Source organism: Vidua chalybeata, chromosome 8 (genome assembly GCF_026979565.1).
Source record: "Vidua chalybeata isolate OUT-0048 chromosome 8, bVidCha1 merged haplotype, whole genome shotgun sequence".
Lineage (NCBI taxonomy): Eukaryota > Metazoa > Chordata > Aves > Passeriformes > Viduidae > Vidua > Vidua chalybeata.
The window spans coordinates 27,313,538-27,328,639 of record NC_071537.1 but is presented as its reverse complement, the minus strand read 5'-3'; the positions used below and the strand labels follow the sequence as shown (position 1 = coordinate 27,328,639).

The 15,102-nt window shown below is 45.5% G+C and overlaps 1 protein-coding gene across 5 annotated transcripts in view; it reads right to left on the bottom strand.

Annotated features, from left to right (window-relative positions):
• Positions 1-8,243, bottom strand: part of GRID1 (glutamate ionotropic receptor delta type subunit 1) — a 483,696-nt gene extending 475,453 nt beyond the window's left edge. For all 5 annotated transcript variants that reach the window (XM_053949219.1, XM_053949215.1, XM_053949216.1 and 2 more), the window contains exons 1-2: positions 8,046-8,243; positions 5,759-5,914 (exon numbers count right to left, since the gene is read on the bottom strand). In XM_053949219.1, the coding sequence (XP_053805194.1) occupies positions 5,759-5,914; positions 8,046-8,124 (235 nt within the window). In that variant the 5' untranslated portion in view covers positions 8,125-8,243. The remainder of the gene's footprint in view (positions 1-5,758; positions 5,915-8,045) is intronic.
• Positions 8,244-15,102: the final 6,859 nt, after the last annotated feature.

The window sequence follows — 15,102 nt, the reverse complement described above, 5'->3', positions numbered from 1 at the left end:
TACCAAGCAACAAACAGCAAGAGGGATGAACCAACAGTACAAAGGGGATATAGATATTGGCCCATAGATTGTAGCCTGCCTTCATCCTCAGCACCAAAGGGACTCCTTCATGGGCAATAAACTCCTTTCCTTCCTACTGCATGCCCCTGCTTTCAACATAACAAAAGCACAAGAATATCAGGAGATGGACATTTTAATTTGCTGTTTTCATTAGCTCTGAAAACACTCTTGTTTATAATATACCAAGACGTACAACTGTAGAGCATAAAAACACAAGCACAATGAGATGACAGTGTCACAGATGTCTTCACTGTGGCAGTCCTTAACAAGTCGTGCTCTGACCTCAGAGGGCCCAGGGAGGTAAAACTGTTAAACCCATTCACCCCACTGAGCAACAGCTTTTAATTGCAGAGAACCAGCAGAAAAAAAACGTGTCATTGCACAGCAAAGCATCTCTGACCACTGGTGGGAACCCCTATCTACACTTTCTGGTTGACTTTTAAAAACTGTTGAAAGTTGGTATTAAACTGAGGAAAAAAAGTATGTAACATTATGTGCTTTCCAGAGAGTTAGGAGTGCACCTGTCAAAACTTCCAAACAAGACCTTGCACCTCAATGAAAACAGTGTGATATCTGTGTTCAAGCATGGAAGAAGAGCAGATAAAGGTAAAGTTATTTGACAGTGAAAGACTCAAGAGAAAACACTGGAGAAAAACTGACAGTACATCGATATAAACCAATCCTTTGCAATTCTGGTGGATGAGATTTTTTTTAATACTTTACTTAAAAAGTCTAGGTGCAGCCAATAGGTTCTACCTATGGACCCAGTTCCCCAAGCCAGTGCAGTCAAATCAATAAAGTTTTGGTTTTTGGGTTTATTTTCTTTAACAAATTTTTAAAAAATTAAAAATAATAATAATAATTTTAAAAAGCCCTAGTAATTTGTACATGCAATATTTCATGAATAAATGTAAATAGCAATGGAGCTTCTGAGTCTGGCTCTCCAGATCTGTATTTCACCTTATTTAATCAGCTTACATCTTCTCAGCAAATAAAACTGTAGAAAGCAACTCTGGTTGTAACATTAAATATATGTGTTGAGACAAGATAGATCGAGAGCCATGTGCTGATCTATCTCCCTGAGATCCAGTGGCATGATGTGTGGGAATGGCTCAAAGCTGTGCCACAGGAGGTTTAGACTGGACACGAGGAAGCATTTCCTTACTGCAAGGGTGGTCAGACTCTGGAACAGCCTTTCCAGAGAGGTGCTTGATGCCACAAGCCTGTTAGTGGTTGAGGCATTTGGACATTGCTCTTAATAACACGCTCAAACTTTTGGTCAGCCCTGAATTATTCAGGCACCTGGACTAGATATTGTTGTAGGTCACTTCCAGTAGTCTAGTCTGTCTATTCTATTTTACATCAAGTACATATCATTACCGAGTGCTACAGACGATGATAACAGATCACATTCACTCAATGGTATACAGCACAGACACCCAAAAACTCAGCAGCTCTGAGTTGCTCTGAAACCACAGCAGTGTGTATGGGACTGACAATAAACCCATTTATGGAACACCATTCTTGTTCTCAAATCACATTCTGATTTTCCAAATTTGTTCTGGTTTCCAGAACTGACAGCATTTTAACATCAACAAGCACACATACAAGACCTCTCAAATTAGAAACAATTCATTTCAAATTGCTATGCAGAAAGAACAGCAAGTTTCAGCTCCAGGAAAGCTCCATAGATGTGTAAGCATCATCCACTGAGAAAATGGGGTTTAAAGTTTTGCAGTTTCTGAGTAAAAGGCTTCTTTGGATCCCTTCTCCTAAGGGCACTACAAACAGCAAGTATTAGCTTTCTCATGTCATAGTTTTGACCTACAGCTAACTATGCCCCCTTTGAAAGCAACATTTTAAAAACTTACAGGTCAGTTTTGTTTGGGTTTTTTTTGTTTCAAGATGTCATCACATTTTCAAGCCCACCCAAAAAACTTTGCCGCCCATACATCATGCACACAGTCCCTTCTGAGTATCAATGACAGGCTCAGAAATCTCAATTTGATCTGAAAGCTTAAAAAGTAGCTTTGAGATTATTTGAATCCTTGAATCACAAAAAGGTTACTACAGTACTAGTTTAAATACACACCACACAAAAACAAGCTCACACTGCAACCACTTAACTGAAACTGAGCACATAACTCTTTTGGAAGCAACAATCTAGTTTAACTTCACATTTGTGGTTTGAGCTTATTTCTCTAAATCATATGAAAAGAACAATGATTCCCCATGTATATTTCCTCACATAACAGTCAGTGAAAAAACAATTTTTCCCTCAAGTAATTGCCACATACATAAAAACAATATTATATAAAATGCAACGACTGCTTGCAAGGCTAGACAAAACAGGCCTATTTTATGCATACACCAGGGTCTGTTCGTTCTTTACTGTTTCATCCCTTGCCACCGGAGTTCCTTGCACCCATTTGCTGCACTTTGTTATAGAATGAGTTTGATGGGACCAAAACAACCTCATTACTTACTGGCACAACAGGATCTTATTTGTACAATATACGTTGAAATGAAAGACAAAGAAGGAAATAAAATTTATACTTTTTCTTAACTGCAGTTCTCTGGTACCTGTCACAACCGTTAACATGAGTGTCCACCAAGTCTTTGGAGAAAAAGTATCTCTGAATTTTATTTAATGATTTCAGTCACCAGAGACTATCACTATAGCTCCCTTATCTCACTATAGCAAAGTCCCTAGAGTTTTTTTGGTTTTTTTTCCCAAAATCTAGCAATACTTCTCAGCACATCCCAGCACTTAAAACTACTCTGCATGAAAAGCAAGGTATCTTTTGTTTGGCCTTTAGTTCTGTGAATGCATTGCACCTCCAAGAAAACCCTGCTGGTGCTACTCTTCTGTGCTTCCTACCCATGCAGATGTTCTCTAACTGCGCAGTAAATGCCAGGACAAACACATGCTAGAACTACCTCTGTCAGTAATTAAAGTTTCATCATTGTGTAGTAGACATTGTTACAAGGAGTGATGACTTTCTGTAATTTTACCAGCACAATATCATTGAAATGAAGGTCCCTCTTTGAAGTTCTCTTTTAAAAGGACTTAAGGATAATTTACAATGTCATCTTACAAGACTGTGCAAAAGACACTTCAAATAAAAACAGTATTTGATTGGTTTCCTTGTGTGAACTATTTTGGTGGTGATAGACAATGGTCTATTTTTATTCCAAATTGGTTTTCACTTGTAAAAAAAATTCCATCCCTGTGAAGCTAAGGCTTGCAACATTGATTTCCATGCCATTGCTTGGAAAGATGCTGCAGAAGAGTAATGTGGATGTCAGGGTATTTTATGTAGTGGCAGCAAGATTCTGTGAGCAGTCTGGGCAGCGTATTTGCTCCAGGTTGTTCTGACTACTACATTCAGTATTTTATCAAAATGAGCAGGACATCCATACAGTGAGATACAATGAGATTTTGAATAGTCAGAGCAACATCAAGTAACACTGGGCAATGAGACACTGCTCAGAAGGAACAGACCAGCAACTTGTACATCCCATAGATTATTCTGTTCACATGGATGGCAGTTTCAAAGGTAGGAAATTAAATATTAAATTAAAAAAAAAAAAAATCTGACCTGAACTAACAAAGCAAGCCAGGAAATTGAGCAAAGTCAGACACTCTTCTTAGGCCTCCCATTATGGTAAGCTTTTATTTGCAGAAAGGATCATTCCACAGTCCTCCCAAAAGAAAACACCTTGATGTGCCTTAATGAAGCAGTGATAGAGAACAAGTTCTTTTTGGAATTGTGAAGAATCATCAACCACTTCCTTAATTCTCCAGCATGGTATCAGCTCATCAAAGAGCAATTCCAACTGCAATGGGCAGTGAAAAAGCATCTTGGAAGGGACATCAATGAGCCCTGAAAGAGCATCTTGGAAGGGACAGTAGAAAACATCTTTATTTACATATATTCAGGTAGCACAAAGCTCTTGTAACAAAATGGCTGAAAATCTGACCAGGCTTTTTTCTGTGGATGCAGCATAGAAATTCAACAGAGAGAATTTATTTTCATAGTAGTCTTCATAAATGCAATCCCAATCTTCAATGTTAGCAAATAACTCAATTTTAAAAAAGTATTACTAGACCAAGAAGAATTCTCCACTAGGTCATGCTTTCCTGCTTTTAACAAAACTAAGCAAAGGGACCCCATCCACCAGACTGCCAGCTCAGTTCGCTGGGCATTCAAAATGGTTTCATACAGTTTTACTTCTGAGAAGAGACATTGTAGAAAGCTATTGTTCAGCCAGCCAACTACTGTCACTTCCATGAATATGAATAAGCTCCAATATAGGACACTGAGTTTTTGCAAATGTAAGAAGATCCAATTGTTCAGTTATTCTTTGCCAATAAATCAACCCATCAGTATTTAGAGATTTTTGGTTTCCTCTGGTGTCTGAATATGTGGGTAGAATTTTGTTTTCAAGTCCCCTTCTTCCCATTTTCATAAACTTTTTTTTTCATATCACCTTGCTAAGTTTTCAGAGCAGCTGAAGCAATCCTACTGTCAATGGGATGAGGCCCTTGAAAATATCTATATTGCTGTTTCTTCTGATAATATTAACTAGCACCTACTCTGAGGAAAAGAGCAAGCAGAAGAAATTGTTCAGAGTTCATGAAAATTAACATTTGGAATAATTTTGTAGCCATAATTTACATGTACACAACTTAGACATAAATACATATGGATTAATGCAAATTTTCATACCGGGAAAGATCCGCTGTGCTCTGTAAAACTAAGGGTAAGGCTGGTGATGAATCATTTTTTTAAATATTCTTGTCTGGGTATATAAATAGCTTTCTGTTTCTAGAATAATTACTACTGAAAAATACAGCTTCTTAAATAACCTAGGCCATAATTAACCTTCGTTTCATTAAATCACAAATAATATCTTTTTAAAGTCTTATTTGTAAAGGCAAGCTGATTAATTTAAACGTTTCCCTTTTGAAAAAAAAAAAAAATCTAACTGGAATGGTTTACCAACGTAGCTACTTTTCAGATCTTGCAAACTCTGGGAAGGCTTTCAGCCGGCTCCCTCACCCCCTGCCCGGCCCCCCGAGGGAGGTCCACGCTCACGTCGCAGCCCCGGCCCTGCCTCCCTGGATGCTCGGGGAGAGGTACCGGCTTGTGCCCGCACCTTCCGCGGCCGCTCCGGCCAGAGTCAAACCCCCTGCCCGGCCCCTCGGTGCCGCATCACCGCCTCCCTCCCTGCGGGCGGGACCCTTCCCGTGCCCTGTCCCTCCGCGTCCACGCGTGGCCCTGCTGGTGCCACGAAGGCAGCGGTGCGACGTGGCCCGGCCTGCCCTCCGCACTGGCGGAGCCAGGAGCGCTGTGGAGCCCCCATGCCCTCCGCTGCCCTGCCCTGTCCGGCCGTCCCAGCGCAGCGCGGCTGCCGCCCCGGCCCGGGCAGCCCTGCGCGCACGGCCGGGCCCGGCTGGGCTGGGCTGGGCTGGGCACGGCGCCGCCACCGCCGCACCGCGCCTTCCCTCCCCTTTCCTTGTAAGACAGCGCCAACCTCCGACCGAAGAAAAGTTTCCAGCCGAGCGCCAGGACAGGTCCGGGCTGTCACCGGCGCCCCCTCCCCGCCGATGGGACGGGAAGAACCTCTTACAGCCCCGTCCCGTCCACGTACCCAACCCTCCCGTGCCGTGGATACCGCCCGAGGTGCTCACCTTCCTGCACCGCATGGAAGGGGTTGTTGGCCTCTATGAGCTTGATGGAGTAAGTGATTTTCTCGCTCTGGAGGATGTCGTCATTGAGGTTCAGATCCGACACCGCCTGCTTGAACACCTCGTCGTCCTTGGCAGCATTGCCTTCGAAAATGGCACCTGAGGGGAGGAAGGCGGCAGAGGGTGAGGAGGGCTCGGCCAGGACCCCCACTCCCCTCTGGGCCGTGCAGGGCTCAAGCCGGCTCGCACGGCACCGGGTGGGGCAATCCCGGTGGCACCGGGCGCCTGTGGGGCCGGGCCACACACGTGGGCAGCCTGGTCCCGGGCACGGGGCAGCGCAGCGTTCCTCCCGGTCACTTCTGCTCCACCGGCACTTACGGAGCCCTGAACCAGAGGCACGGCGGGGTGATGGACTTGCTTCGCCAGTGACGGGAAAGGGAGCAGGTTTGGAAACTCCACCAACTTTTTGCTCGCTGCTCGCCTCTCTCTGGGATGCTGCCTTTCGGGCCGCGGTTTTATTGAGGCTTAGAAGCACACAAGAACGTGAAGCCGGGATTTGTGTCCAGTAACCTGGAAGCTTTAATTTCACTGTCCTGTTTATGCAGTTAACGTGAAAACATCTGGCGATGTGTGTTACATAAAATCCCTCTCCGCGGAGCGTGTGTGTGCCCACGCCAGGCTTACTGCCCTGCTCTACGCGGCTCTGGGAGATCTTTAGAGTTGGCAACAAAACAAGCAAAAAGCATTATTCCCCAGTCTGGAAAAGTCCTGCTGATTCACACCGTGGTGCCTGTGGCTTGAGCCTCCGTGCACTGCCCGTGTGCATCACAGCTCTGCACACAGCAGCTCCCCGCTCCTGCCCAGCGGACCGCTCTTTCTGCCAGCACTTAGCTAGCAAACAGCGCCCGGGCTGAAGTTCGTGCGGGGAGAAGCCGAGGTGACACGGTCCACGTGCAAAAGAAGCGTGGCCGAGAGCGAGACCCGCGGAAGTTCCTTCACCCACTCTTCTACCCCGACCCTTCCCCAAGGCGGCCCCGCCGCCTCCCTTCCTCCCCGCGGGGCTGGCCTCGGGGCCGCGAGGGTCTGTCCTGCCCTGGGGACTGCCCCTGGGCCGGAGTCCCCCGCTGCGGTCAGGGCTGACCCCGTCTCCTTAATGGCTCCGCAATGCTGTCTGCCTTGGCTGCGCCCCCAGGCTCCGGAGGCGAGCGGCGGCGACCGGAGCCTCCTTCCCACGGCCCCGGAGCTGTCCGTGCCGGGAAACTTGTTACAGGGCTGGTCCCCTTCTCCCCTTCCCTGCCTCGGGTTGACACGGGACTTTCTTCCCGTATCCGTGGAGCCTCCCTTCGCCAGGATGGCTCCTACGCCGGCCCCCTCCTTTTTCTGATCTCCCATCCTCCCCGAAAGGCTGGTGGGAATTACGGCTTTTCATTTCCCGGACATACTCCCGTTTCCTCTTCTATCATCCTCCACAAGTGATTCTCTCCCCCCTCTCCGCCCCTACACATCCTCATTTTCGTTCCTGCTGGTACCTTTCAACACCAGCCAAAAGGTGACTGCAGAGCCTCGCTTTTGCTTGCCAGGCTTCCCGCGGACATCACCGTGCCTTGCTCCCAGAAGCCATAAAAGTTCACATCAGCCTTTCCTTTGCCTCTTATTCATCCCTCTCTTCCTCCCACTGATCCAGCCTTCTTGCTGCCCAGGGGTTTTAATGAGATCTTATTCAAACCACAACAGTTGCGCGCATAGACACACACACACGCACACACTCACACAGAGCCGCTGCAAAGCTCTCCTTTCTAACCCTTTCCCAGCCAAGTTCCCCCCTCCGCCCCTCGCATTCCGAATTGGCTGACACCTGCTACGGCAGGGGATGGAAACCAGGGGATTATCTCCCCGAAAGTTTTCCCTGCGAGCACGTTCAGATTATGCCTTTCTCTTGCTCGGGTGATGGGGGCGGTTGTTTGTTTTCGGTGGCGAGGAGGCGGGGGGTGGGGGGGAAGAAAGCCTTTCCACGCAAACAGGTCCAAGCAGAGACTCCCCAGCCACATGGGAGACCGCAGCGGCGGCCCCGGCGGGTCCCCTGCCCGGCGCACAGGCGGCATTTCGGCCTTAACTTTACAACCGGGGGCAGAATACAGCTGCCTTCCTCCCATCTGTCCTCCTGTCTCTCCGCGGAGTTGGGTTCCACCGCTGCCCGTGACATTATCGCGGCTAAACGAGACACTTCCTTTATATATTTATTTATCTACCGCGTCCCTCTCCAACACCCCCCCCCCGCTCCCTCTCTTACCAATGTGGATGATGGAGTCCGCCCGCACCGAAACGCACTGAAATATCCAGGGGAAAAGCCAGAGCATCAACACTTCCATTTCCAGCCTCTCGCACAGCACATCAGCCCGGGTTTGGTGGAGAGACGGGGGAAAGAAAAAAAAAGGCGCAAGGGCAGGTGGAGCAAGGCAGCGGGCGCGGAGGGGAGATGCCCAGACACCCCCCCTCTTAGAAAAAAAATCCCAAAATACCCCAGCACCCCAAGAATTATCCAAGATTGAGGAAAACGGGTGATGGGGAAGGGGGAAAAAAAAAAAAAAAAAAACAACAAAACCAAAAATAAAACCGGGGCTAGAAAATCACGGAGGTAGATCCCGGCTTGGCAGGCGGCGCGGCGGAGCCTCCAGCGCTCGGTGTGTGCCGGGGCGCCGGCAGACCGCGAACTGCGGAGCGGCCCCCCCGCCGCCGCCGCCCGCCCCCCGCGCCACGTGACTGCGGAGCCTCGGCGCTCGGTGCCGCCGGGGCACGGCGCGGCGGGCGGGCAGCGGGGCGCACGGGCCGCGCCGGGGCGAGCGCGCAGCGCTGCGGGGAGCGCCGAGCCGGGGCCACAGCAGGGCAGCTGGCCGCGGTGGAGCAGATTTAGATAGAGCCAGAATTTATATACATATTTAGATATATATATTTATATATATAATGTATGGCACCCCGAGGAAAGGGGTAGGGGACGGATGTTCCAAGGCGGGTGGGCTGCTCCCGGTTGCAGGCTGTTGTGCGGGGCCCCAGCCGCTGCCCGGAGAGTGCCCAGCGCTGCGTGGCCTCCCGCAGCTCCCGCCCGGCCCGGCACCGCGGGACGCCCCCGCAGGTAAGGGCGCGGGGCTGCGCCCGCTGCCGGCTCCTCTAACTTCAGCGACGGGGGGTGGCGCGGGGGCAACGCGCCGAAGCGGGAGGTGGAGGGAATGCCCCTTCCTCCTTCCATACGCTCGAGCCCGGGACATGATCCGTGTTTGAGGAGAGAAATGGAAATGCGAGGTTTTTATCCCCGCACTGGGGAAGAGGTGGTGGGGAAGAAAAGTGGTACAGCAGAACCTTTTCTTGTTTTGTTTTGTTCTAGCTTTCAATGAAATCTAATTCATAAATTGGACATGCTCAGGCTCAGAAGACTAATTCATCCCCTAAAACAAACGCATCAGTGATTGCAGGCACCCAAACGTGACAAGCGTCTCAATATACCGAGGATCCAGAGAAAACAAATTCATTCAGGAGCCCGAAACGTAATTAAAACTACTGCCAAGAAAATGAGTTGAGAGCAGGATGTTACCAAGATTATCAAGTTGCTGCGGGGCTGAGGCACGGACCGCTATAGTGATACATAGAGATAATGTCAGTCTTTGGATAACGGGAGGAAGAGCGATTCCTGGAGGTCGCCGTCTTGCAAGCGCAAGCCTGGTAACAGCGCGCCGTGGCCGCATCCTGCTCCCGAGATGGCACCGGCGTGCTGGGGGCTCGTGGGGAAGGAGCGGCCCCCGCCGCCTGCTGAGCCCCGGCAGAGTGGCCGCAAAGGGGCCGGAGGCGCCCGTACCCCTGGCACTGGCTACAGCATCCCTGTCATGTGTATTCAGCACACTTTTTATAACCTGTACGTGCGCTAGTAAATGCTCCTGATGCTGGAGCAGTGCTTGCTTGCAGGAGCGATCGCTGCAATGTATGTATTCAATGTAGAAAACATTTTTTTAATGCAGAGCACAGTATGGCAAGAACTGCTCAACACCAAGGAGTAGGAAATATAGGTAAGGGCGTTGGGAAGGCAGAAGGGAGAGGGAACACACAGTATAGATGGAGCAGAGTGAAAGGGAAGGAAGCTGAAATGGAAATGATATGAACAAGAATTCCTGTTGATCCACATGCATCAACAGCCTCCTATTCAGCAGTAGTTACAAGCACAGCATTCGAACAGGGAAGAGCAGGGGGTAAATAAAACAAGATATGTTTTTTAAAAATAAATCACTTGTTAACTACTCTTTCTTACAGTCCTTGTCTTAAATATGCAATTTCACACTGATCAATGCAGAATGATATATACTGTACTCTGCATTTCACGTAATAAAAACACTTAATCCAGATAATTGGCTTCTGGGACAGAGATCAATAGAAATGTTCCTTATTTGACTACGTTAGCAAGTCAAAATTAATTCTAATTTACATTTGCTTCAAATCAATATGCACTTAGTGACTTACACAGGCTCTTTAAAAAGTTAAGCACCTATATTGACCAGAGTCATATATATGTCAGTAACAAGTACATGTGTGGGAATTAGAGAGGGGGAAAGTGTTACTGCAGAACCAAGTCTCTGACTTTTATAGAGGAAAGGAGGCTAAATTTATTTGTGTTTGAGAAGTGCTTTGGCGTCCTAGCCTAAAACCTATAGAAATATGCAGCTATTAATCCCACGATTTATGCAGGCACCCAAAGACCAGTCAGTTGCATTCCAAGCACTTGGGAGCAGATTTGCCTCCTACTTTAGTTTGTACACTGAGGTCTTGACCTCAGCTAGGATGCCTCTGGATGCTATTTTAGTAATAGAAAACTAGCAATATAAAATATTAAAACTCTAAACCCAGTGAATTGGACAAGTTACAAAATTTCCTGTGAAATCCAAGAGTGAATGCTCTGAGTGAAGGAAAGGATCCAGTCCCAGCCAAGGGAGGGAGAGGGGAAAAGACAAGAAAGAGACCAGAATACAATAAAACAGACCAACTGAAATAGGCCCAAAAACAGACAGAAGGATACAGTCAGAAGACAAAAACAAACCAGAAAAATACACAGAATAAGTCTCAAATACTATAAAATCTGATATGTAACATGCAGAGTCCAATGAGACCTAAATGGATCCACCACAGCAAAGAGAATTGCAACTTCAATAGCATCTCTGCAAGATGAAAAGTTACCACATGAAAACTTAATTGTCTCTGGTTTTAATTGAGGTTGCATTACCTTTTCTTTCACATTATCTGCATTTTTCTTCCTTTCTCCTCTCCTAGCTTTTTTTTTTTTTTTTTTCTTTCTAAACAAAAAAAAATCCCAACAACTTTGGCTTGGATTATGTTTTTGGTAACAATTACTTCTCATATGATTTCCCCTCCTTCCAAACAAGCTATCAATGCTACATTTCCAAGCCCAGTACAAATGAGAGCACTCCTTTCAACGCTGCCATTCCTCATTTGCAACTGGGGGAGCACTGACACTTTGCAGTTTGTGTACATTGTTTAGGTGCAGCAAACAGCACTAAAAGGCCAATCCCTCTGCCAACATTCCACATACTAAGAATGTTCCCAGCTGCTGTGATAGTCCATCATTATTTTGTAGGGGACAACTCACGACACATTATTCCACAAGGTGCCACTGGATTTACAGTGCCCACAGAAGAATGGCACCTCAACAGAAATATGTGAGGTATAAACCCAACCCAAGTGACAGCCATGTAGTCACAGTTCTACTCTGTGGCAACAGATGCAATTCTGTGCACGTCTCAGACAGCTCTTAGCACCTTTGCAGACCACTGTGGTGATTTTGAGCTGACCTATCCCAAGTTATTGCTGTGCTCATTTCTGTTGTCTGAATGAACATAGTATCAAACCTGTACCAAATGGGTTTTGCTATGACAAGAGGACGGCTGGAGTAATTCTTCAAAAACTGCATTGCAATTAGAAACATCCTAGAGAGGTGAACTGAAAGGCTTGTGCAGTGCCACACTCAGAGCCTTGTGCCCAGGGCTCTGTCCCTCTACACTGCCATAACAAGAATGAGGCACACTTTGAAAGACATCATCAGAACCATGGTTGCAGGATATGCCTGGATCTGGAAAGCACCTCACATTTACAAAACTGCTTCATAAGCAGGAGCTCTGCAAGACCATAACATTGAGACTTTTATCATAGCCTATTTTCAGAAAAAAATTGAGGGCTTTAAGATTCAGCATTTCTTGAGTCTTCTCCCAAGTTTCACCCATTTACTCTAGCTAAACTGAGGCTTCCCCACATAAAATCGTGTATATATCTGTGTACATGTAGCAATGATTTTTTCCTTCTGAAAGCAAATGGAACTCCTCCTCTGTATCAGTTAAACAGGTGCAAATATGCAGCTAATACCTCCAGCTGTTAGCTGCTCAGTCTATGGAGTTGGAAGAATGAAAACAAAAACCCGATATCCTAATACACATGGTAACAATCTTCCTTCCTTCCCCAATAGCCAAGACCTCTACTGGTAACACACCCACAAAAAAGTAACATTTATTATCCTAAAATGCCATGAAATTCTCTTTTCATGGTTGATAGCATAGTATGATAATCTTGCGTAAATGGACTAGAGTCTACAAAAAGTGGCTGCTGAATTATAGAGCTCTTTGCAGGACAGTTAACATTCTTGATTAATTTGTTGTGTGCCTACTTATAAGCCAAAATTTTGCTACAGTCAACACTTTATCTGGATTGACATGCCTTTTAAGATGCCATAAAGAAGGCAAAGCACTGTTATTTCCTTATTTTTTACCTGATTTAATTCAGCAGAGTACACACAGCCTAGATGTGATTTAATTTGTACTTTGGTTAATTTCATCACTGCTATATCTGTTGCATCTTGAAAAGATTTGTATATACTTCCCTACTCCCGTCTTTCAACTGTGACTTTTCACACCCTATTTTTCTTTAATGGGCATTTTTTTTTACAATTGACAAGGGTCTCGATAGGCCTTTCCAGCCTCCCACATTTTTATAGTTGCATAAATGCTCTCCTAATGTAGTGCAAGGCAAATTGTATCCATGCTGGTAAACATAATCTCTATCTTGGCATTTGTATTTAGTTAATACTTGGATTCAGAAGAAAAGGAATCTCTTTATTCACAACATTTTAATATCGCTGATATATGTTTTACTAGAACTCTAACGCTCAGGTGACCAAAGAATTCTTTGTTATTACTTGTAAGGGATGAGAGTGTACATAGTTAAAAGAAAACACCTTTCTCCTTCATTTCTAATCAAGCTCTTTATCATTATACCCACTGCACACTAACTGGAAAAGGCTAAACTCTGTATGTTTGTTTTCCTGAGCAGAGAACCTTCCTTTTTTTATTAAAATAAAAAGGAAGCAAAGTAGTTATGGTTGCCATCTTTGGTACAGTACAGTTGTGTAAGAATGCAGGCTCTCCAAGTAAAAGTGTTCGTCAATTGTTCCTAATTTAATAGTAGTCATATCAGGATAATCTCTGAACTAACTTTACTGGCATTCATCTAAGGGAAAAAAACGATTTACAAGATTCTCTAATATAAAACCATCTCCAGGGGAACTCCATTCAAAAACATCTTGCATGCCTCACTGATCCATCCACACAGTCCAGTCTCATGAGCTGTTCAATGAGCTGCCTATTACAGATAATGAGGCATTGCTAGGACAGCTGTCCTCTGCCATCACAGCAACCCAAAGAGACAGACACATCCCAAAGGGAAAATCACAACAGGAAAAGCCTCAAATGTCATTTCTTGTGCAGCCTCCATAAATACATACTGACCAATCTCACAAGTAGTAATAGGCCAAGAATTACACCTATGTTTTGCAGATACTTCACTGTGAATACATATCCTAGCATTTCCACCATTATAAAACTTCCCAACACCTGACCATAAAAATACGTCCTTGCTTTGTTAGAGCTAATTGAAGCTGCAGGGTGGTTATGCCAGACAAAGGAAAAAGGAAGCCACTAGAATTTAACCTGCAGTTAAACCCACCTGCTCAGCTGGGTGATGACTCTGGAGAAGTCACATTCCTGCTACTTTGCACTTTACCCATCTAGACAGAAACAAAACCAGCAAAGTAGATGCTGCTGCATGGTGAAGCAGAGAACCAGAAAAGTCTGAAATCGTACATTTAAAAAGTTCTGCCCTCCAGCCAAGACCCAGTAACTGATCTCGTGTTTGTTCCTGCTTCACTGCAACCTCCACCGAGAAGTGATGTAAGCAGAAATATTCTGCTACAAGCCAGAAACTTGAACACTGCCCTTTCTGCATCTCGGGCAAAGAATAAGGACCTTTTCAACTGCACTAATTCAATCCTTTGCCATCACTAAATGCTGATGCAGTTTGTGCGTGCAGAGTCCTCTGAAAGCCTCACAATGGAAAGTACTCTAAGGAAAAAGTAATTTTACCTTAAAAAAAAAATCCCTGATCTTTCTCAGCAGTCCATTCTAAGCCATATTATGTTTAGTGACTGTCTCACAATGGGCCATTTCTACCAGTAGGTAAGGCTGCCTCTCTTTTGTCTTGCAATGCTGTGTCATGGAGTTATGGAGTTTGTAGCTTGGTTTGTTTTTTTTTTTTTTTTTTTTTTTGTTTGGGGTGGGGTTTGTTTATTTGTTTGTTTTCCAGTGTGTTTCTGCAACCATTAGTAGAAATGAGGTGCAGAATTGGCATTCTCAGTGACCCCATTAGCATTAACGGCAGTCACACACAGAATGTATTTTCCAAGGGATCTGTGTGCTCTTTGGGAAAAGACTCCCTGTAGTGGTGTTCATAATTCATATCCATGTTTCCAGGAAGGGTTGAAATGAAGATTTTTCTTTTGCAGAAACACCAGCTTCTCATTGTATGCTTGACTTAAAAAATTATTCTACCAATGCCTTTGCTTGTTGTATTTTTTGTCCCATAGAGGAAAGAAAAAAATCAAGCCAAAGAGTAGGGCAAAGTGTCATGGTATATCTTAAATTTCCTACTCAAAGAAGGGGATACTTTTTTAAAGGCAGTGTACAGCCATTGGAGCAGAGGGGCCATGATTCCTGGGCTCCATTCCCACCACCGATTCACCAATTCATTTCATGACTAATTGAGTGGACTGTTGCATGAACATTGTATTCAGTTCTTAATTTAAGGGTGAACAAGAACATCAAGTTCCTTTCCTCAGTTCCTGCACTCAGTCAGCTGTCCACTTTTCTAGGAGGTATAGGGGAAACACAGTAGGTTTATTTTTGGCAGGTCAAACAAGTAATTTTAAGTAATTTCAAGTTTGTAGATCCTAAAAATTAGGGGGGAAATTG